Source organism: Sander vitreus, chromosome 19, assembly GCF_031162955.1.
Source record: "Sander vitreus isolate 19-12246 chromosome 19, sanVit1, whole genome shotgun sequence".
NCBI lineage: Eukaryota > Metazoa > Chordata > Actinopteri > Perciformes > Percidae > Sander > Sander vitreus.
The window spans coordinates 4,229,316-4,252,822 of NC_135873.1; the positions used below are offsets into that span (position 1 = coordinate 4,229,316).

Below are 23,507 nucleotides of genomic sequence, written 5' to 3' on the forward strand. Positions count from 1 at the left end.
GCATCCTAAACTTCTCTTCACATAAACAAGTTTAACAAGCAATAAATACATATTCATACAGTCAGGCGTCTGGGGGTTTATTGTGATCATATAGTGTGAGCATTTAAAACTTAAAAGAGAAATGGCATCGGGTGTAGAAAGACATGACAACAAGATACCGGGTTATTTTCTTTGTGTTTATTTATTTCTAATGTGTTTTATTTTTTTATTTTTTTATTTTATCTGTCCACAAAGTCATATTAGTCACTACTATGTTAGATCAGTTTTCCCTCACTGCAATGGCAGTAAACTACACAAGAGCCCAAACCCAGCATGGTCCCCTCACCTCGTAAAGATTTGTCATGTCACAATAAACAACGCCTTCAAAACGGTCAGACCTATAGATGCTGTATGTGTAGGATCAGCCCATATAATAGCCACTGAATTATTATCCTTTTGGTGAAATTATCTGATTCACGATCAGGAGATAAGGTGCAATTTTCACATGTTTGAAAATTCACAAAGAAGCCACATTGTATGCAGCTGAAAACAGTGCAAATTTAAAGGAATAGTTTGTTTTGAAGAGAATTTTGCCATTTTATTTTCCAACCAAATTCAAGGATGCTTTGTTTTTTTTTATTTTTTGTGAATTTTAAGGTAGTTTGAAACGAGCTCGCCGTTGCTTTGCTCAATTAACAGATGTCTAGGCACACCTTTCTAAAATGGGGAATTTTTTGGGATCAAATAGTTCCAAACTCCTCAGTGATGAAGGTGTAGGATTTGGAACTATTTGATAAAAAAAAAACACACATTAAAGTCACCCATGTGTTTCTTAGTAAATAGGCAAAATAGAATGAATCAAACTATACCTCAAATAGTACAACTATTGGCTCAAGTGCTGCTTTCGTCTTTTAGAGATGAATGTGCAAGAAATTTGGGCATGGGGTTTGAGTAAAAGGCTTCTTTTTTGCATTCAAATCTCCAGAGAAGAACGCTACTTAAACAAAAGGGTTTGTTTTGAAAACCTGTCATCACCGAGGACATTTTTGTCATTAGACATCTAGATTGATTGACAGGCTGTTTTATTCCCATCTGCCGGTGGGAGGAGTAGAAGGGGCCATCACTCAGGTTTGTGCTCTCTTTAAAAAAACACAACATCTCTAGTGCTATCTGTACAACATTCAACAACACATTTCTCTTTTTTTTTTTTTTGCTGTTTTTTTTAACCATAATGCCAAAACAATAATAATTATCATTATAAGAAGAGCATTTTTCCATCTCAACGGCATTGAACAAACACCACACAAACTGAAATAAAAATCTAATAAAGGCCTCAATACCAGATAGTACACGTCACCTTCAAGTGGTGCTAGCGATAGACAGTTTACGGACGAGAGAGCGACATGGAGGAAGAGCAAGCATGAGAGAGAGAGAGAGAGAGAGAGAGAGAGAGAGAGAGAGAGAGAGAGAGAGAGAGAGAGAGAGAGAGAGTAAAGGAGGGAGGATGAGTTAAAGAAAGAGAGAGGAAAGAGAGAAGTGAATTATTTTGTTTTCTTAAGTTGGTATGCTTTAGTGTCACCTCGGACATGTTTTGGCACCATCATGAGATAATATTCATTAGACTTGGACTTTGGTTTACAAAGGGTTAGTATTAAAGACCAAAGGTTGTCCAACCCTACATCTATAATGATTTTTCTTGTCTAAAGGTTAGGTAGTCCATTCTTTCAAGAGTCTAGCCATGCTAGATTGTAATAAGGCCTAGTGGCCTCGTTTAGGGGCGAACAGGCCTGAACAAAAGAGAGAAATCTGGTATGAAAACATCTTCCCCCCGGGAGAGAGGGGTCAAGAGGTAAAGACACGAGAAAGGGATTAAGGAAATGAGTGGAGGTGATGAAGGAGAAGAGGAAGAAAAGAGAGGAGAGAGAAGGGGAAGTGGAAGGACGGAGACAGAGAGGAAGAAAGAGTGTGATGTAGGCTAAGTGCTTTTGGTGAGTTTTACAAAATACACCAGGAAGTGCTTGAAACAGAAGGCACGATGGCATTGACAGTAGTTGTTAAGGAGACACCACTAAGGGACTTTCACTACAAAACTCATAAGGTGCTCTAAAGAAGGAACTTAAACACATTAATGCACATTAAGGTGTGGTTGCAAACATAGAATACCCCATCCAAAAGTAGTCAATATAGATAAATAGTTGCTAACCAGTGTGAGGGGATATTACTGTCTCACATTCATGTATTTTTTTTTTACTCTTCTAAACACAATAATTCATTATAAGAGATTGATTGTTTTCATTTATAGCGGTAGATGTGTTAATGTATACACAAAATGATGTATTTTGAATGAGAACTTTCTTTAACAACCAGTTCAATGGTTGGACATTTGATGCACTGATTAACTGATTGACCGATTTGGCTAATCGATGGGGTAAATCTATCGAAACCACAGCTTTACACATTTAAAACGACAACAGAAAGTGACAACTTCCATTGAAAAAACGTTTGGTCTATTGATAAAGTCAAAATAAAAACTACTTTGGAAACTCAAACCTTGCACAGTGCTCTGTATAGACATTCCAACTAGTCTTAGCTCACAAACATTATAATCAATATTACCTATATTGATAACCTTTTTCTGTACGCATCTTGAAATGAAAATAAACAAAAGTCTGCTTTTTTTTTCTTATTGTCATTACAAAAGCTACACATATTCTACTGGGATGTCTATGCATTTGTTAGTGTTTTAATAATTACTCCTACCATTGTCTTGTCTTTTCTTTTCTTATAAAAGAAGAAGAGAGGGAATCTACTCATCTAAAAGACACCATACCCCCAGAGTACTTGTTTCTCAGATTAAGTCCTGTTTGGCAGGGGTACTGGTTTCTTTTTCGTCTACCATGTATTTTCTCTCCTATGGAGAGATTGTTCCTTTTTGACACAGTTGATAAGTCTCTGTCTCTTTAAAAAGGCTGTGTCAGTTGATTGTGTTCGGGGGCTTGGGCGACGTTTCTACAGCCCTCAATCAGACTCCCGCTCTGAGTTTTGTTCTTCTCAATGCATCTACATTGCCTTGACAACCCAACTTGCATTCGGCGCTATTGTAAACACTGAGTATTGAACTGGGACCGATTATATCGCTCAGCCTTTGACCTCTTTCATCGCATTATACATTATATCACCTACTTTTTTTTGTTTTCTTTTCAAGCTGAGCCACAAACGTCTGCCGCCTGTGTCAAGGACATCACGCTACGATGCAGCATTTCTTTTACAACTTAACTATTAACAACACCCTAGAACCACTTTTAACAAATATATTGTACTTAAATTGTTTTAAACTGTATATTCAGATAAAATGAATGACCTATCAGAGCCTCGATGCGCAGGAATACCAGAGACTCTCTTGACAACGTACATGAACAGGCACTAACTCAAAAAGAAAAAATGTTACAAACGTTTCCGTTTTCTTTAGGACAATCGTGTAGAAACACTTTTCAGACAAACAAGGCAGTGATATATACTTGAGGGAAAGCTTGCGGCCTGCAACAGTTACCTCATGCCTTAAATTAATACCAAATAGCTTAGCTGAGATTCACAGCTTAAAACATTTCTCGACTCAACTTTCCTCCACATCTGTGTGGGTTGAGGAGGAACTTGAAGTTTGAGGTTTCAAACTGTTCAATGGTCAGTCAGGAGAACATCTCTTCCCAGCTGGCTTCAGCTTGGTCAGTATAGTAGTCTGGGATAAACAGTCCATTATTAGTGTGAAATAAATGTGTGAAATGATGCAGGAATTATGCCCTAGATCTTACAAGTTTCTTTAATTTATCAAATAGGAGATCACCTTAAAAATCATCCATCTTGGATTGAAGCTTGAAAGAAAGAGAAAAATAAGTAGCCTACAAAACCCTGTAAAGATGCATCTATGCTCTTTTGTAAACAAGGTTTATTTTGTGGTTGACCACAGTCTCAGAACTGAAGTAGACAAATAATGTTGGAGGGAAAATAACAGCTGTGATGTGATTCTCTCTGTCCTTTTCAAAACCTTAGGAGTAAATAATCATCTGTTTGCTCTGCAAAGCTACCTGCCCCTTCTTCAATTATGTGTCAAATGTAATTGAAAAAATTGAACCCAACTATCCAATTTAAATGATATCATCCCAAAGGATTTTAATCTGTTAAGACTCTTTCATCCTCTCCCACCATGTGGTTGGAGCTCAGGGCTGGTGAAAGAGCCAGGGACATCCTCAGATCCTGGTCCTCCGAATCTTCCAGACTGCTGTTCTCCAAAATATCTTCCAATTCCTCCTCTTGCTCTTCCTCGTCCCCCTCCATCGTTCCCTTGAGTGCCAGACGGTCTCTTACATTCTTGGATACTGATGCCACGTCTGGGTGGTCAAGGATGTGGTCCAGATGGTCTTCTGTAGCCGGAGAGAGCCCATTCAAGGTCTTGGCCTGCGTTGAGGACCATTCCCCGAGTGGTGCCTGGGACTCTGCCTCAGTCACATGCCTCCATATTGTCAGAGAGTCAAGATCAGACTGATCCATCCGGGGCTTGGTGGCCTTCGGGGCTCCATCATCATCCAAGGCAGTAGAAGGGGCTCTTTTGCGCCTGGACTTACTAGTGTGGTTGACCTGCAGGTGCATGGCCATCAGCTCTGCTGAAGATGTACGGAAAGGGCAGAACAAACACTGGCTCAGTTTGATTCCTGTTGAACTATCCCCTCCGCCATCCCCACCACCAACACCTCCTCCCTCCCCTACACTCATGCTTCCATCCTCCTCCATGCCTCCAAGGCCAGGTGAGGGGCGACGGGACAGATCCAGTGGTTCAAAACCCCCCTCTTGAGTTGAAAGTGCAGGCCCTTCCTTGTCACTCGACGATTGAACCATTCGGCTAGTAGTAAGGGGCTTACGACGGGACACTTTAGGGGCCTTCGGTGGGGGAGACTCCCTTATCCAGCCTCCTTCCATTCCACCTTGGTAAAGGGCCCCCATCACCCCAGACAGATACCTGTACTGGGTCTCCAAGTCGACATCCCTTAGAGCCGCCAAGGCCTTCCGATGCTCTCGCTGGTCTGGAACCCCAAGGAGCCAGGACTGCTGGTTGGGCTGGGAGGTGGGGTCGGTTGGGCCTCGGTTGACCGGGCAGTGGTTGAGTTGGGATCGGCGCTGCTTGGCCAGTCCAGAGGTTCCAGAGGTCAGACTGTGGATAGTGGAGGTGAGACCACTAGAGGAAGAATTGGAGGAGGCTGACAAGGCGTTGCGTTGCTCCCTGTGGTGCCGCTGGAGGTGGTACTTCAGCGAGCCCGACTGGGTACCGGCATAGTCACAGTGGGGACATTTGTAGGGTCTCTCACCTAAATAAAAAAAGACAGACAAAACAAAATTGGGGAAATGGTATAGGAGTATGTATATAAGTAAGTAGTAGCACCTAACCTAGGTGAAGCTTAAAGAGACCACTGATTTTGCATGTTTTAGCTAATTTACAACAAATCATACATAAACGTTATATTAGGGCTAGCCATTTTGAAAAGTAACCTTTGTAGAAACAATAATATATATAGGCTATATATTTATCAACCTTGCCTGTGATGGATTACAAATTATAATTTGCAGGCTTTTAATTTTTTAATTATAGCCTAAATATGTGTTTATACCATAGTGAATGAATAGAAGACAATGGCTGTCTGGCTGCCTGAGTCAGACAAAGAAATCTGAAACACTAGAGCATTTCTTTAAAAAATGGTGAGCAGTAACTTGCAAAATAACTTGCATGGTCCTTCAAACAGTGGTGAGTGGGAGATGTAGTTACGAATTTTGAAGGGAGATGGCAGTATTCCATCACTGATGTAAAAATTACACTGCTGGGAAGGATAAAGAGGATGGCTCATCATGCTGGAGGCAACAACATCAACAGCAGGAAATGCATTACATATGAAAAATGTAAATGATCTTATTCACAAGAGGAAAAAAATGAACACACAAAGAACACAGCTCTATTGATAAATGCAGATGTACATGCAAAAGTATGAACAATTTGATGTTTCTGAAGCAAAAAAGAATGGGATAGAAATCTCGAGGGGCAATAATCTCAAGAGGACAGTAATATCAAGAGAGTATTATTATAATTTGATGCCTTCACTTGAATTACTGACCATGTGGTAATCACTTGATGGCACAGAGAAGCAATAATGCATTAGAAAAAAGCTGTACGTTATCATGATTAATACAGCTGTGATGTGATAGGTCCTTTCAGCTATAGACGATTTTTCATAATGGCAATATTAAATAGATTTCATTGAATGCATTTTAGGCACTGTCTTGCTGGAAAGACTTAGATGTGCTCCAGTTACCAGCTGCTGGCGAAAGGTGGCATCTCAGAAAAATGGAAGATGGGTCTTAATTTTGATCAAATGCATCAAGTGAAGAAGGCAAACAATAAAAAAAAAAGCAATGGCAATGAGTCATGCTGATAAAGTCTTATGAATATGGATCATTAATTAAGAGTGTGAGTGAGTGCTGTGAGAGTTCCCAATTTTCATTACAGTCCTTTTTTTTTTTTTCATTTTTTCATTTTTTTTTTTTAAGTCTGGGAAAACAGTCTGCTGGAGCGTCCTGTTCTTTAGTTAGAATTATGATTTGAGGTAAATTAAGGAGAACAATTACAGATTCACAACAAGATTAGAGAATGTGAATCTCAGAAAGATTAAAGGTAAAGAAATTATCATGGAGAAATCTGTGAGCATATTTACACCTTGTCATGATGTTTACGTGGGAATCAATATACTTAAAAACAAACTATGCCAAACCATATTAATTTTGCACAATTTAGAGTTGGCCAAATCAATTTATTAGATCATTTTGGAAAAAAAGAGTACTATTTAAAAAAAAAAAAAATAGTTGAAGGTGAGTTTACTGACTAGTGAGAGATGTGAGCCTTTTACTAAAATTTAACCAAATTTAATCCCTGGAGTGGCTTGATTTTTCCTCAAAAACTACTGTTAATATACCCTCAAGCAAGGCACTTAACCTGGAGTTGCTCCAGTGGGGCTGCTCGTTTGCCTGCAGTAGAGGGCTATGATTAGCGCTGGCCAGCTCTCTGGGGTGAATGTGTAAAAAAGGAAAAAGCTAGCGCTGCTAAAGCGAGGATGCTCAATGAAACCTTTCCAGGGATTTCTAAAGGTTAAAAAAGTAAATGTGGTTTGTTAAACTCACAGCAGTTTCTCACCTGTGTGAACTCTCAGGTGCACTTTGAGATGGTGTGAAGAGCGGAAGGCTTTACCACAGTAGGGGCAGTCTTTTATCCCTCTACCACGCACTCGCTCCCTGGTGGGAACTGAAGGTATGGAGGAGACTGCTGTCAAGCCATTTTCTCCTGCAAGTGGAGAGAAATGTAAAGATAACAGCTGGTGTGAATGGCCCCACGTGAGCTTCTATTTGCAACAGAAAAACAGTATGAAAATAATATATTCTTGTGGTAATAACACCATTACATGTGAGCAAACAAACACAACCCACAAGACAAACTAGAGAAAAGAGCATGTGATTGTACCTTTGAGGCTTGAGATGACAGAGTGAAATCCCGTAGCGCCTCCTGCTTGATGTGATCCACCACTGTGCAGTTTTGATTCCTGTCTCACATCTCCGGTTTGTTGGGATCCACCACTGTGTAGCTGAGATTCCTGCCTCACTTCACCGCTGCCTCGTCTTCCTAGACCTGATCCTCTGCGACTACCACTCCCCTCCTCTTCGCCACCACCTCCTTTCTGGGGCCTCTGAGTGTGAACGCGAGCATGAACCACCACCTGCTGCAGGCTGCGGAATAGCTTTCCACAGTCTGGGCATTCCCATGGCCCTCCTGCTCCACCAGACTCTTCTCTTGGATCCAGGCCTCCAAGGTAGGCTCTGACTTGTTCGGCCTCTGTGATCACCGAGCTCCGACCTGTGCCTCGCTGGCCTTGTTGCTGGCCTCGCTGGTGGGACCTCTGCTGCTGCTGCTGCTGCTGTTGCTGCTGCTGCTGCTGCTGAGCTACTGCCAGGCTGCGAGCCACCAGCTGCCACCAAGTTGCTTGGTCTCCTCCTTCTGAAATTGATGCAGTAGTCTCACCTGTGCCCCCTCCTCTAGTTGCTCCCCCTCCTCTTCCTGGGTCACCTACTCCTGAGCCGCCAATGCCACCACCACCATTTCCCATCTCCGCCACCTGAGCCACTGCTTGAAGTCTCTCCATGCAGCTGGCCCCACTGCCATCATTGGGCAACCCGAGGTAGCCCAGAATGGCTGACTTGCTTGAGCCCATCCCCATTCTTCCTCCAGTTTCTCTCTCTGATCTTCCTTGTCCACCTCTACCACCTCTTTGCTGGGCGAGAAGGAGGCTTGAATAGAGGGCATTGAGAGACGGATTATTAGCAGAGCCTTTGGCTTGCTGCTCTGCACCTCCTGGTCCCCCAAGGGTTCCCAGTCCAGCCTTCAGCCCAAGCTTGTTGAGATGTACTTTCATGTGGTTTTTGAGGAACCAAGGCTCTTTGAAGCCACGGCCACAAACCTGGCACTTATGGTCCAAGGAGTCCTTGTGCTTTCGCATGTGTCCTTTCAGGAACCAAGACTGGGTAAACCGCTGTCCACAAGTATCACAGCGAAATGCTGGCAGTGCAGGGGATGCAGCCGCTGCAGCTGCTGCTGTCACCTGTGCTGTACTTGGGGTTGGAGCTGGGGTATGGGTCGGGGTGGGCACAGGAGTATCAGGAGTTGTAATGATGTCCCTTGAATTGAAGGCTGCTGGCAGAGCAGGTACCTCAGGGGAAGGGTGGCACTCCTGCAAGTGGGATGCCAGGCTCTCTTCCTGGCTGGCAGAGAAAGGACAAAGAGTGCATTTATATGGGTTGTGAAGAATGCGGACATGGCGCGCCAACTCCGAAGCCGTACGGAATTTTCCTTTGCAGGCATGGCAGCGAAACGTAGGCGCTATAGGAGTAGACGCACCCTCCCCAATTGTAGAAGAATAGGGAGGGGTCACAGAAACAGGGTCCTCTGTAAGTGGAGGGGTCAATGGTGTGCTGTCATCCAGTAAAAAGTTTGGGTTCTGGTCTGTCTGTAGGCCGTTGTCTAGACCTTTGACCTCACCATCAACATCCTCTTCTGTGAGATGCTGAATGAGAGTCCCTGGCAGTAAATGCTGGTTTGGGTGACTTCTGTGATTCTGGATCTGGTCTTTGTGGTTCTGTTGAATTTTGAGGTGCTGCTTCAGGGATGCTGAGGGGAGTCCAGTCCGGTATAGAGCTGAAGCTCGGCGGTCTCGGTCCAGACTGTGAGCTCGGGCATGGAGAGACAAAATGCTTTGAAATCGGAATCTCTTTCCGCAGACATGACAGGGAAACCTGAGCGCAGGCCCTGGTGAAGCCCCTCCCACTCCCGGTATCGCCCTGGTAACAGTATCTTTCTGGAACAGCTGGAGGTCTAACTCATCGTTGCAGTTTCCACTCTGCCCAGATGAGAGGGCCAGCTCCAGGGCTCCAAACCCCAGGATTGGGGCTGATGGTGTGGCTGGTGGAGAGGAGTCCAAACAAGGGCTGCATGCAGCTTCTTGTCCCCCTCCTCCTGGGAAAAGAGCCACTGCTGGGGTTGGGGATGGAGGAACTCCATCCAGGCCTTCTGCGTCATCTTCTTCATCAACATTGTGGTGATTGTTGTCCCCGTGGAGGGGGAAGGGAGAGAGGGGGAAATAAGGCGTGGTGTCCGGGCTCTGAGGGGAAGGTTCAGGGCTGTGAATTGGCAGGAGAACAGGGCTGTTGGGTAGAGAGAGCTGGGTGTGAGGAAAAGAGGCCTGGGGGCTGTGGTCCAGGGATGGCAGTGTTGGGGGAGACTGGGGCTGCTCACAAGAAAGAGACAACACACACTCTGGCGGAGAATCCATCCTCTATAAATACAAAACACAGAGAGAAGGAGAGACAGACAGATTGTGAGTGGAACTGGTGACTTAGGAGGAGTTAAAACTTTAAAAATCTAGAGGAAAGGTTAAATGTGCATGTTGTGCATAATCTAATATCTTTAACTGTAACATAACCATGACCAGCTCTGGAAAAAGGCCAAGAAATAGACAAATGGTTTTAGTTTGCCTAACAAGTTCATATGTCTGGATGGGTGGATGCATATGAAAACTGTAGAGAATTACCAGAAGTGTGTGTGATGTTATGCCATTCTTTAGTGTCTCGGCTGACGGGGGACACACTTCTGTGACAGCCTCCTCCTTTAATTTTCTGGGGACAAAAGCAAACAAAAAAAACAAAAAAAAAACTGCATGATTAGAAACTTAAAAATTAGTTCTTTGCAATCAAAAATCTAACTGGAAATTAAATTGCAGCCAATGTTAATGCATTTTAGCACATTATTGAAGCTATTATCTGACTAAAGACTTTATTTTACTAAATTAGCAATATTAGTGTCAATGTCAAGGAACTGCAGGTAGCAGATTTTTGTCAAACAGGACAAAACTCATTTGCACCAAGACTCTTTGAATGTATTCCATCATAAATGCTAATAGCAGAAAATCAAACGCATATTCATACCAGCAGCGTTTTGAATGTGTTTTAATGCATGTAAATGTTAAGTACAAAGCAAATCTTTATTTGATCTTCATTTACTCTTTAGTCTGTGTAGGTGTATGCATGCGCTTACATGTGTAACAGGTGTGCACCTGTTCTGCCTCCTGCATGTGTTCACACTGTACTCCAGCATACTGTTAGCACATATGGGATGATTAGCGTGTGTGTGTGTGTGTGTGTGTGTGTGTGTGTGTGTGTGTGTGTGTGTGTGTGTGTGTGTGTGTGTGTGTGTGTGTGTTCAGGAGTTAAGGGCACCACCACAGGACATGAACTGTCCCAAACAGGATGGGCGCGCGATGTTTTGACTTCCCCACACACCCTTCCTGTGCACTCATACAGTAGCAGCATTTTTTTTTTTTTAAATCAGGACTGTAGACAAACATGCACACTCACACACACTGATGTACAGTATGCATGCACTTATGCACAACACTATTTGTTAAATTTACAACTTGGGTGTGGTGCTTTGGCCCATACACTGCTTAGTCATGGTTACTTGTTTAAGTAATGTACAAATGTAAGCTTATTCTACTGTTGTGTTGACTAAACTGCAACCATCAACCCAGATAACAGAGTCAGCTGAAATGTAAAGTGTGATATACAGCATATTGAACACACAAGCATTTTGGCAAGCACGCTCACACACCCAAATATTTCGAGTGCACAGCAGTTAGAATGGATTTATGCACATCGGCTGTTTTCGTCCATCATTTGGTGGAGTTGAGAAGCAGCAGAGGCGCCCACAACAAAACAAAAGGTCATCAATCATTGTGGCAAAACAATGGAACATCTGTGTTCGCAGGTGTGTCGCCCATATTTGTGTTCACGTGGCGGTATGGTCACATATGTGTTTATGTGATCAGCTGGATTTGTGTATGTGCGTGCGTATCACTGAGCCTGGATGACAGAGATTCTTATGAAGCTGGTTGACATTTTAGCTCAGCTATGACTCATAGGGATATCACACCATATCAATCACATAAACACACACACAGACACACACGCACACACACACACACACGCACGCACACACACACGCACGCACACACACACACACACGCACGCACACACACACAAACACAGACACACACACGCACACACACAGACAGTCCTTTCTTAATCCACCATTATTGTTCTTTCTCTCTCTGTCTTCCTTTCCCCTCTGTCTTTCTTTCCTTGATTCATACTCCTCCCATCCCCCTCTCATTCTCTCGCTCCCTCCCTCCCTCCCTCCGTCTATTATTCACTAATTTTCTTTCATTCTCTCCCTCTCTCTTTCTTTCTCTCCTGCAGTGTTGCCAGTTGGCAGAGTGCCAGGGAATGCTGATATCAGCTGGTAGATTGGGCCCTGCCAACATGGCGAAGAGCAGAAATGAGAAAGGAGGCAGACACAGGGAAAGAAAGAGAGACAGAGAGAAACATACAGTGCGGTTAAAAACTGGGCAGCATTAAAAGAAAAAATATTGTCAGAAGCCATGTGAAAGAAAATGATTTAATACGATTGCCAGCATGGTGTTGAGGGGAAAAGGGGGAAGAAAAATCGGGTAAAGAGATAGACATGCTGGAACAGAGAATAGGAGAGAAATCAGAGTGGTGGAGTGGCAGGCTGGGGCATAACATGAAGAGAGAACAAGAGATTTAAAAATCATTTGAAAAGTCAATACATCCAGACAGAGAGAGATACAGAAAGGGGAAAGATAGAAAAAGGGACACTGGGTATCTCAATGTGTCTGCAGTAGTGTTAAGTCTGATGGCATTATCATATGAATATCACCATCACAACGCATTGTTCCACCGTGACGGTGGCTGTCGCCAACCACCGGCCCTGTCATGCCAATAAAGAAAATTTGGATAGATGGAGAGAAGGAGATAAGGTGCAGCAATGGATGCAAGGAAAGGGGGTTGGGGCAACTGAGGGACAGAAATCAGATTGGAATCATGTGGAGCAGAAGCACATGAAACCCAGGTTTTAATGAACCAAGAAAAGCAGTGAAGAACCATTCACCTAAACCACCTCCGGACATGGTCGAAGACACATTTGTCCGCATAACTAACAAAGGCAATTAATTCCCAATCTGGAGATCTGAAGTACTTCTGTAATGCAATTGCACTCAGAACATGCAAACAAATAGATTGTGCAGGTGCTCAACAAGGTGTTAACTGTCAAGTTTAAAGGATGTATGAAGAAGAGATGCATGAAGTTTTGTGAGAGAAGGAGAGATCGGATTTTAAAAGATCATCACGGAAAAGCATTTTTGATGTGAGGTCCAAATGTAATCCACCTAAATCATAGTCAGTCTTGATATAAGATGCACATTGATACTGGATACAACAGAAATGGAGAGAGAAAAAAATTATTAAAGTGGATTTAAACTGCTCTTTCACAGATTTTTTCTCTGACCCTGAAATTTGCAGTGTGCGTGCACCAGTTTAACATCATTGCAATTCGCACAGTAATGACAGCTTAAAAGCATATCCTTGTTGTGTTACGCATTGCCATGATTTTGTCATTACAGTAATTACAGTGTAACTTTGTGGGCACTTAGATAACTGATGTAAAGTACTGAATTACCTTAACTGGATATTAGTTTTCATGACAGAGGTCAATTATGCCAACTTTCTTTTTTTAGCCCACCCCAAAAAAAATAAACTGCATTGTTTAAATACTGATAATTATTGCTCCTCTCGTGTCACAAGGTGTGTATAGAGGGAAAGAGGGGAGGTTGCTGAGTCATACATCACATCCGTGATAAACCGTCGCTGAGAAAGTAGGAGCGTGATATGTTCAGACAAGTTTATTTTTGGGGGGTTTTGATGTCATTGTGTAAATATCCACTGAGTGGTACAGTTTTATTTTGAAGGCTAACTGCATGTTTGTACATGCCAGAATGCTACACATCAAAAATAAATGTGAGGGTGTGATCACCTTTCACTTAGTTTTTTGTAACTGTGTGTGTGTGTGTGTGTGTGTGTGTGTGTGTGTGTGTGTGTGTGTGTGTGTGTGTGTGTGTGTGTGTGTGTGTGTGTGAGTGAGTGAGTTGAGTGTAATTTATGTTATAGTCTGTGTAAGAGGGTTTGTGTATTGTATCTGTTGCCTATACCTTTTTGGCTTTTTAGCTTTTATAGCCAAGCAGTACCTACTTGCAACCCCTCGCACAGTTTGCATGATTAAGTCTGTGGATTGTACGAGTGTGATTTGCCCTTCTTAGTTGTTTCATTTCTATATAGTTCAAGGAGGGCTGCTGTATTTTACAAGGAAAAAGGAAGGAGACAGAAAAATAAGCATCAATTTCTATAGCATTAATATGTTTTTTTCTTTTTTCCAACCTTGTTAACCATATCACAACCCCTACAATTTATTTTGTGACCCCTTGGGTGGTTGAGGTCCATGGCCTGCAGGGACACTGAATAGGGAATAGAGTACAGACCAACTGCCTTTGTGTTCTTATCTGAGCCTGTATGTGTGTGTTTGTTGCGCATGTCCTTCTCCATGTACCTAAAAATAGGCATCTCCAAGGTCTCTGGCCTGGGCCTTAGGGCATAAAGTAAACTGTGTATCTGGAGGCTGTGTATGTCTTTGTGTGTGTACTTCAGTGAATCCTTACAAGTGTACCTTTCTTCCAGCTGTATTACTTGAACTCTCATGTGATGAAGCGTGTGTGAGGTGATGTGTCCTTCGGGGATAAGTGGGTGTATGAGAGATTGGCCGCAAAAAAAAAGCATATGAAAGAGAGGATGAGCGATTGAGGGAGGAAGAGAGGGGGTGTCCGCTCTCTGTGTGGTACAGTATTATTTGGTCCTGATGTTTTTATCACGTGCTCACGTGGCGAACTTCCCCACAGACGGTATTCATTTCCTTTATTTCACCTTTCCCTGAACCCCCTGCTTCACTCCCTGCTTAGCTCCAACTTTGTCTGGCTCACACTCCCCCCCTTCCCCCCCACTTCATCTTCAGCAGTGATAAGGGGAAGTCTCCCACTGTGCCTCCACCACTAACTGTAAAGATGTGACTGGTGGATTCTTTGTACAGAAAGTTTTGTGTATCATTTTGGTCTGACAGTGGAAGTAATATTGCTATCAAAGGGCTCATCAAAACTACAGGCATTGGTGCTGTTTTTGGGAAAAAGTGTCCTTGAAATAGCAATATATTGGCCTTTTTGAAATGTATTTTGTGAGCCAGATGAAGGAGAAGTTGTGAAAATGATACATTCAGTCATAGACTCTAATCTGCCCTCAGCTTTTGGTAGATCTCCTACTCTACTTCTGTTAATTTAACCCTATCCTACTGCTTTTTTCCATTTCTTACTGACTAACCATACCTCCTTTCTTCTCCTCTAACTCTCCCTCCACTCCCAATCTCCTCTCAAGCTGTTGCTCCTGCTCTTTCTGAATGAATTCCTCCTCCAGCGGAGAACACGAGCCGACACTTCCCCACAGTTGCGGAGCGCCGAAGTGGGATCGCCGCCGCAGTGCCAGATCTGAGCGAGTGAATCTGAACGCTGGAAACATCACAGCATCTCGGCAGAGTAACGAGGCTCTCGCTCCAAGTCATGCAGGCCGTGCTGCGTCTATACCAATGAGCGGAGGCGCTGACTGACTTGTCTGATTCAGGATTACAGGATAGAGGCCTTAAAAGAAGAATTGGTTCGGAGCATGCAAATGTCATAAGCAAAGCACTGGATTTGTTTTCACTCTGACTCTCTTATCTGTGCACTCTGAAGACCACCTGCAGGGGTTGAGAGATAAAAAACAAAGGAAGGGGCAATCATGCATCCCACAGGTGAAACAAACATGCTGTTTTTATTTTAGAATCCAAAAACCAAATGTGCACTTAAAACTGTCAAATAATGATCTAATTTGGATTAAAAAAAAAAAAAAAATCTAACCCTTCAATCAGCAATAAGCACCCATTTCCTCTGAAGTGTCCTTGAGCAAGACACCAACTACCCATAAGCCCCGGGGATGCTGACCCTACACCGTGACCTCCTTGTGTAATATATGTATGACATGTATCAGACATGTGAACACCTATAGAGAAAAATAGATACTGTTAACACCGGTTGAGTCTTTATTTACCCTGGGGAAATTTGAGGAGCATGTGTTCTCTTTCTTAGTAACACCTTGCTTCAGGCACACTCAATTACACTTTTATTACATACCGCTATATACTGTATATTAGGGGTGGGGGGGTGGGGGATCGATAGTGTCGCAATATTTTCCGTGGCAATACTGTATTGATACACAGACGCCAAGTATGGATCTATTATTATATATGTGTTGGTCAGTTTGTCTGCTTGACAATCCCATTTTGCAGCACTACAATTGAAGTGAGATGAACAAACAGAGAAATGTATCTCTTTAAGATAAAACAGATGTTGACAAAATGTCCTTTTAACATCATTTGAAATTGGGAAAAATCTGGAGTTGGAAAAAAAGTAATAAATTGCAATAAATCGCAGAATATTGCAATATGTTTAAAATTGCAATAATATCGTATTGTGATGATATCGTATCGTGAGGCCTCTGGTGATTTCCACCCCTACTGTATATGGGAGTGTCAATACTTAAATCAACACCTCTTGGGGCTTGTAATTTGGGTGAAGCACCTTGCACAAGGGCCCTTTGACTGTACGTACTGTATATAAGGTTGGAAAGTAACTTGGTTTTCTATGTCAGGGCGTTTGAGCGTAAAGGTGAGAGTATGCTCAAAAAGAACTAGTTTGTGCTCCACATTGAATGCAAAAGTGTTCATAGCTGTTCTGAATGGCAGGGTGAAGCGCTGTCATAGACGGGGGTGAGAGCGAATAATCATTTAAATAGGGGGATCTTTTATAGGGGGCACCTTTATCCGGCGCAGACTTTCCTAGAATGCATTCACAGTGTTGTACTCGGTTGCACACATAAAAAGTGCCGAAAGTAGTTGTAAAAAATAGAGCTTGAGAGAAGTTTAAAACGGCCTTTCTCACCTCCTCCGACCTGTCCACCTGCAGCGTGCTTATCGGATTGCAAATTCCAGAAAGTTACGAAAATTGTCGGATGAACATAGGAGGAGGAAGTTTCAGACACTGTTGGAGCATACTGACGCCTTAATACCTTCAGCCTCTCTAACTCACCTTTCAGCTCCCTCTTGCTCACCATCTCTTGATGATCGCACCGCTGCTCTCTATCTTTTTCTTGACCCGCTGGTGTTGTGACCCGCTTTGCTTGCTCTGCTTTCGATAAGATGATTTAGATTTTGGTCAAACGCACACCGGAGGGGACTGGTTCAGAAGAAAAAGCGAACCATCTACCTGTCCACCTATTTATTGTACGAGTCAGTTTGAAACTGGTCTGCAAACTCAATACAAGTGGCACAAGTGGCGTACTATTTAAGTAAGACCCTAATGCTCTAAATACACGCTAATCCCGAGCAGGCAGCAGAACTCTCAACAGTCTCAAAATGTCACAATGCAGTAGCTTCTCCCTAACTGAGGCCAAGCAGGTGCCTCTCCCGCAGCGCGCTAATGACCCAATTATATCAATCAGAAGCCTTGATTGGTGCTACACTCCTCTCCCTTTTTACTCTCTCTCCCTTAGTCTCTTTCTCCCTCACATACAATCTCTTCCTCAAGAGCCACCTGGATGGGTTGTATGTGCCCCTTCAAGTACAGTACAGTATGTACAAAGATGGGGAGGAGGGCAGCATTGATGGTGGTGGAGGAGGAGGAGGATACTACTTGAGCACAACAAGCAGAGAGAGGTCTGAATGAGGCAAAACCATCAGACTCTTTTTTTTCTTCTTTTTTTTGACACAGGGCCAGTGTTCCACGCCCGTTAGCACAGTGAGTTCCAGATGAGTAGCCTATTTGCAACGTGAAATCATCGTCTTGTATCGGAAAGGAGATGCACCTGTAGAGGGATACTTTTTCCAACAGAGTTTTTTTTTTTTTATATTACCACCAGTGCTTACAAAAAGTCACTCAATTTCGACAAGAATTTCAACAGAATTGACTCTTTCTTTCTTCCATAGATGATCTATCTGCTTTAAACTCGCAGAGGATTTGTTAAGACAGGATGTAGTTAAGGTTTATTTGATTTAGAGAATATGTGTAAAAAAAAAAAATAATAAAAAAAAAAAGAAGAAGCCCACAACATCCCAGTTTATAGGACAAGCCAGCAATGTCAACCTACTTCCACTCTGCACACGCTCTCAGAAGTGTGACATTTTGGGTGGATTTAAAAAAAAATAGGGCATTCCAGGATCCCTAAACATATTCCATTGGATATAGAAAAGGCGACAGGAGTGTCTTTGGTCAACCCAGATGACACGTCTGCGTCTTATCTCATGAGGAATTTCCTCCTCGCCCCTATGATGTGCGTCAATAACGTGCAACCATTTTCAGTCGCTCTTTCCCCTCTTCTCTCTCGCGGCCATCTCAATTAGAGGCACATTAATGAAATAAATAACCATCAACAAACAATGCACTAATAAACACCCACACTAAAATGAGATTAACCCTGCCCGCAGATGGTGTCGGCGCACAATCCCGCTTCCAAAAAATGCGATTAAAAATCATAAACAGTGGGATGTAGTTTGGAGAAGTCGGGGGTGGCGTGTGTGTGTGTGTGTGTGTGTCATGTCAGCCTATCTATCGCTCTCTCCCCTGCTCCATTTTGTTCTTAAATTTTCTATACAAAAGATTAAGGGAGGGGAAAAGACGAGTGTGTGAGAGCAGGGAGAGGACGGGAGGAAGAAAGTGCCATCATGGATTTCATCTGGAGTCCTCTGTCAATCTCCCAAACCGACATCAGTCCCAAAAAGCGACATCGAGTCCAAAAATGCACATTTTTTTTTAAACCGGAGCTGAAAACCGGTAACTTCTCTTTCCAGAATACAATTTGGCAACACGCGTTTTGCACACACACGGCCACAACGTTGCATGCCACACTTGCTATGCTACTTTCTTAGCTTAGTAGACACTGGAGGTGATGTTAGGACAACTAAACGGGTTGTAGGAAACATCGTAGTAAAAAGGTGGTTAAAGTATAACGTTAATAAAACACGATTACAGCCTGTGGATGCGTTTTTGCGCACATCCCAGATGAAAGTGGCGGTGCTTATCTCGAAAACAATGAACTACACAATGCCTAATGTGTGTCCAACAAAAGAATTAGTCCAGCTAATCGCGTCTACCCACAAATTACGCTTTGTAAACCAACTTGCTAACATGCAAAAATCCACTTTTACGCCTGGACAATATGTCTGCGGCTTATCGAAATCCTCCGTTACGCACCGAGAACTTGTGCCTCTTTTTTTAGTGAAAGCTACTTTTTTTGGGGGGCAAACGTCGTTTTCACGCGAGGTTAACACGGGATAAAGAAGAAGAGGTAATAGCGCTGCTGAATTTCACAACTGGTTTCCTGGCGTGGATAGAAATAACTACTCGCTAACAGAACTTGGTTCAAAGTTATGCGAATTTAAAAAAAATACATCATTAAACACTCCGAGTGACTTTTCGTGCTCTTGCAACCATTTTAAAGTCGCATTTTATTTCGAGTTGACTTGCCGAATCGACTTATTTCAAATGTTACACCGAGTGTTTTCTGAATTATATGGGGAAATATCATAATTTCTCCGTTTTTGTCATGTCACGGGCTATAGGAGGGCTCAGAGGCTACATGCATATCGGCCACGCGCGCACATACGCCGGTTTACATACATGACACACACGTAAAGTGGTCCGGAGCGGTTACATACATACATGCTTCATGCCAATCACTCAAGCACACGCGCGCACACACGTACACATCCAAACTGCAAATAAAACACAACAACAACTATATTGGCCATTATCCCGTGTGTTGCTCGTGGAAGAAAAAAAAAAAGGCAACAACAGTCGCAATAAATTCAACAATTTTGGAAATGGTTATCACCGGTGTTTCATGCCACCATGCATAAAAGTGCATATGTAAACAGAGTGGTGGATAAAATGTAAGTAGATAAATGAAGATATAGGATATATGTTGAAAGTAAAGACTCAGTGTACTTACGGGAGAGGCGGCGAGGAGATTAATGACACGACACGTCATGATTACGTTTCACTTGAATTAAATACATTACGAGTTGGGAAAAAAATGGAAATCAGGGTTGTATACAAGCATACGCCGTTTCCCCCTCCCTCCTCCCTCCGTTTGGTCACCCTCTTCTCTCCCTCTCTCTCTCTCTCTCTCTCTCACTCTCTCCTCCTCCTTCTCCTCCTCCATCTCCCTTTCTTTTCCTTCACCCTTTCTCTCCTTTTCTTCTTGCATTTTTTCCCATTTATTGTACAGGAGTGGATGAATAGGGAGAGGCAGAGGAGAAGTGGGAGGGAGAGTGATGTAGGTTGGAAATGTTAATTATAATCTCGGCACGGGCACCATTTTACAACGCTGTCATCTCTTCACATTTGTATCCTAAATATGGCATCTGGGGTGGCGGGTAGCTGACAATTTAGAGAGACATTTTTTTTTTTCGTGAAGGAGAAGAAGAAAGTTTCACACCAATTGGAGTGTGTTAAAAGTGATGACAGGGACAAGAGGCAGCTTAAATGTTGTGGTGAGCCACCCCGGAAGCACATGGCCACTTCCAGGATGGGAAGATACAAAGTGCACATATTTGGATGTAGGGTTCCCAACCTAAGGCCCAGGGACCACCGGGAATCCCTAGGGAGTTTTCCAGGGGGTCCCCAGCAAAAAATAGCAGCAATGGGAAAGACTAAAACTACAGTATCGCTTTGGAAAAATACTGTATGTAGGCCAGGCAAAGTATTTATAGCAAATTGTACTAAAGCATCAAATGTACACATAATACACACTTTTGCACAGGCTACACCCACTTTTGTCAGTTGCCAATGGTTTAGCTGTAGCAGGTGCACGTCTAGTCCAACCAATGAACCCGCATCAACATAATTTGCATTAAAGATCCCATGCGTCTTCCTATTTGTCCCGTTATTAATGCAGTGCGACTAGGGGCTGAAAGTTGAACATATCTCAAAAGCTACAAAGCTATATTCTGATTTTTTTGGTCAGTTGAAGGGAGAAGATCTGTCACCTTAAAAGAGACATCTTAAAAAAAAAAGTTGTAATGGCCGATGCCTTAGTTAACATTTGTCTATTCGCAAATTCAGCAGACATGGAGTAATGTCCCCATCCCCTTTGCAATGATGTTTCCGATCCCCTGATGAATTAAATCCAATATTCACGCTCCTTTAAGCTCTCAAGTTGTTAGATATTTGACTTTTTTCACCAGCTAGTCGCTAACTTTGTCTGTCTGCCGTTTGGTGCTGGGCGGGCAGTGTACAGTGTGCCATTTTGCTGAAAACAGCTGCTGGGAACCCATCCAGACATGTTTTAAGACACGTACAATTTTTTGTGTCTGAGCACTGGAGGTTTCAAGTGTCCACATCACACATTTGTGAGTTGCATTCTGGACCACGATTGGCTTCCAATTCCAGTTGTGATGTCACAAAATGCTGCTTGTATGTCTACAGTACGTCTTAAATTCAGACTCGAGGTGAGCACAGAGAAACTTTCCCCCTTCAAACAGTCTCCTAGTGTCAAACTCTACACATACATCACTCTACCAGTCAAACATCCAAGTGAACTATCAATAAGTAAAGCACATTTATAAATGGAGGGGTTTTTAAAACCAACCCACCGAGCTAAAGGAGAGAGAAAGAACTGCAGAGTGATACTTCTCTGTGGGTTCAACACCATGAGTGACCCCTGATTGGACGAACGCGTGACGTGGGTCTGGCTGCTCGAGAATTTCAACCGAGTGTCATGGCGGCGCGTTGAGAATACGACCTAGGGTTTTACGAAAATAGTTCACCGAAACATGTTTCTGAAAACATTTTAAGTGAGAAATAGGGCATGCAGTTGCTGAATCTGTCTTCATTTCAGATTGACCAAGGTTAGTTTGAAAGATTTTCGTCTACTTCTACTGGATAGTCGCATCGCGTTCAACGGATTAATTTGCATAAAGATGGGCATCGGCCAGCTTTTGGACGCACAGCATTTCCCGGAAGGCTTTGCGTGCACGTTAAAGTCGCTTGACGTCACCCATAGGAATAGAGTGGAGCGCGGCGCGACAGAAGCGGCGCTTGGTCAAATTGATCTGTACCGTCAGAAGCAGAGCGTCTTGCTGCCCGACTCGCAGATTTTATTGTCTCTACAAGTACTTTACAGAACAATCACGTGTTTATTAAGCTAATATCTACCTTCACTCCAAGCACTCCTATAATGAAATGCCATGCCTTCTCTTTTCTGCCGTTGTCCTTATAAAAAGTTCTTGTTATGTTTTTCCACCTCCAAGATGAATCTCTCGTCGTCCGTGGTGTTGTAGAGGAGAGGTGTACGATATTGGTTGGGGGGGGTGTATTATGGTAAATTGACTGGATACTCTCGCTGTTTCACTTCCTGCCCGGCTGTTCGAACATCCTGTGGCTCGCGTGAAAATAGACCTGGTGCGTATCTTTAGCGAAGCGGAGCGGACAGCCGCTTCACGCACGCTTCTGGGACGCGGGGGGTGGAATATCAAGCATTGACTTGAATGGCTGCCTACTTGTGTGGGTCTCATCCACCAACTTTATATCTGATTCAATTGGAATCTGGTTGAATGCATATCTACAATCTTGATATGATTGATCTAGATTTCGGCCACAAATAGCCATATAAACTTGCATTGGAGGTTCCATCCACTTATCGTCCTTCTGGAAATATTAAGTATTTTCATTGGACCTTCACCATCCGTTTTATCTGCTCCATCTACATCAGAATTTTTTTAAAGTATCAAGTGCTGAATTAAACACAGACTTTGTTTTTCACCTGACCTATTCTTGCGTTCCATTCTCCATTTATGTGGCGTACTGTTATTGTACTGTATAAGGGCAAACGACAACAACAAAAAGCAGAGTCAAATCTACAGTACTTGGGTAAGGACACTCGTGGAGTGGTGCAGCCCACGCGCCTCTTTCCACCACCTTTCAGCCTTTATCAAAGAGAGTAACAGAGTATACAGAACATATTGAGGAACAAAAAGCCAGCTGAATAGTGTTGCAGAAACGTTCATCTTTACATGTTTACTTAATTCTCTCACTTTGAGTTGATTCTTTTTAATAATAGGGCTTTAGCCTAAACAGTATTTAGAAGTAACCTCTGCCTTTGTGTGTTTATGCTGACACATGGAAGAAACAGGAATTGTACAGTAAGTCTGAACGTTCCTCAGCTAAAGGCTGTGTGAAGGTAAATGTTGGCCGTGAAATTCAAATGTCTTTGCTGACGCAGAACATATCTCGTGGATCAGCCATTGTAAGCCTGCCATTGTGTATCTGAGAGTGACTGACTAAGTCTGTGGCACATGTGCAGTGCATGCTTCTCTCAGTGTGTGTGCATAGTAAATCAATGTGTGCATACGAGTGTGTGTGTGTGTGTGTGTGTGTGTGTGTGTGTGTGTGTGTGTGTGTGTGTGTGTGTGTGTGTGTGTTTGTGCACATTTTGCATGTCAACCGCTTATATATGTACAAGTGCATATATGTATGCATTCTCTGTCTGCTCATGTACCTCTGCAACTGAACTTGTGTGTGTCGGCCTTCAACAGAATATGTGTGTGTGTGCGTGTGTGTGTGTGTGTGTGTGTTTCCTATCTGTTTGTGTTTGTGTGTATGCTCACGGTACATATGTGTACGTGTTTGCGGCTGCCACAATGGCATCATCACCCGCCCCTGACGCTTTGATTGTTTTCTCCGCCGCAGCAGAAATGCACCAATTAATATGCAGAGAGTGAGTGAGACAGTGACACACACACACACAAAACACAAAAAAACAACGTGAGGGAGGGAGACGGGGAGGGAGGTGTGATGGAGTGAGGGGGGCAGAAGAGATGGCACTGGGAAAGGGAAAGAATAGGGGAG

At 43.1% G+C, this 23,507-nt stretch overlaps 1 protein-coding gene across 1 annotated transcript; it reads right to left on the minus strand.

The window, feature by feature from the left end:
- Positions 1–1,171: 1,171 nt before the first annotated feature.
- znf219 (zinc finger protein 219) lies at positions 1,172–19,781 on the minus strand. The gene is made up of 5 exons (XM_078275523.1): positions 19,609–19,781; positions 10,149–10,233; positions 7,532–9,893; positions 7,208–7,354; positions 1,172–5,336 (listed from the first exon to the last, which is right to left on the minus strand). Exons 3-5 carry the CDS (start codon positions 9,888–9,890, stop codon positions 4,147–4,149), a joined length of 3,696 nt encoding a protein of 1,231 aa, XP_078131649.1. The 5' UTR covers positions 9,891–9,893; positions 10,149–10,233; positions 19,609–19,781; the 3' UTR covers positions 1,172–4,146.
- Positions 19,782–23,507: the final 3,726 nt, after the last annotated feature.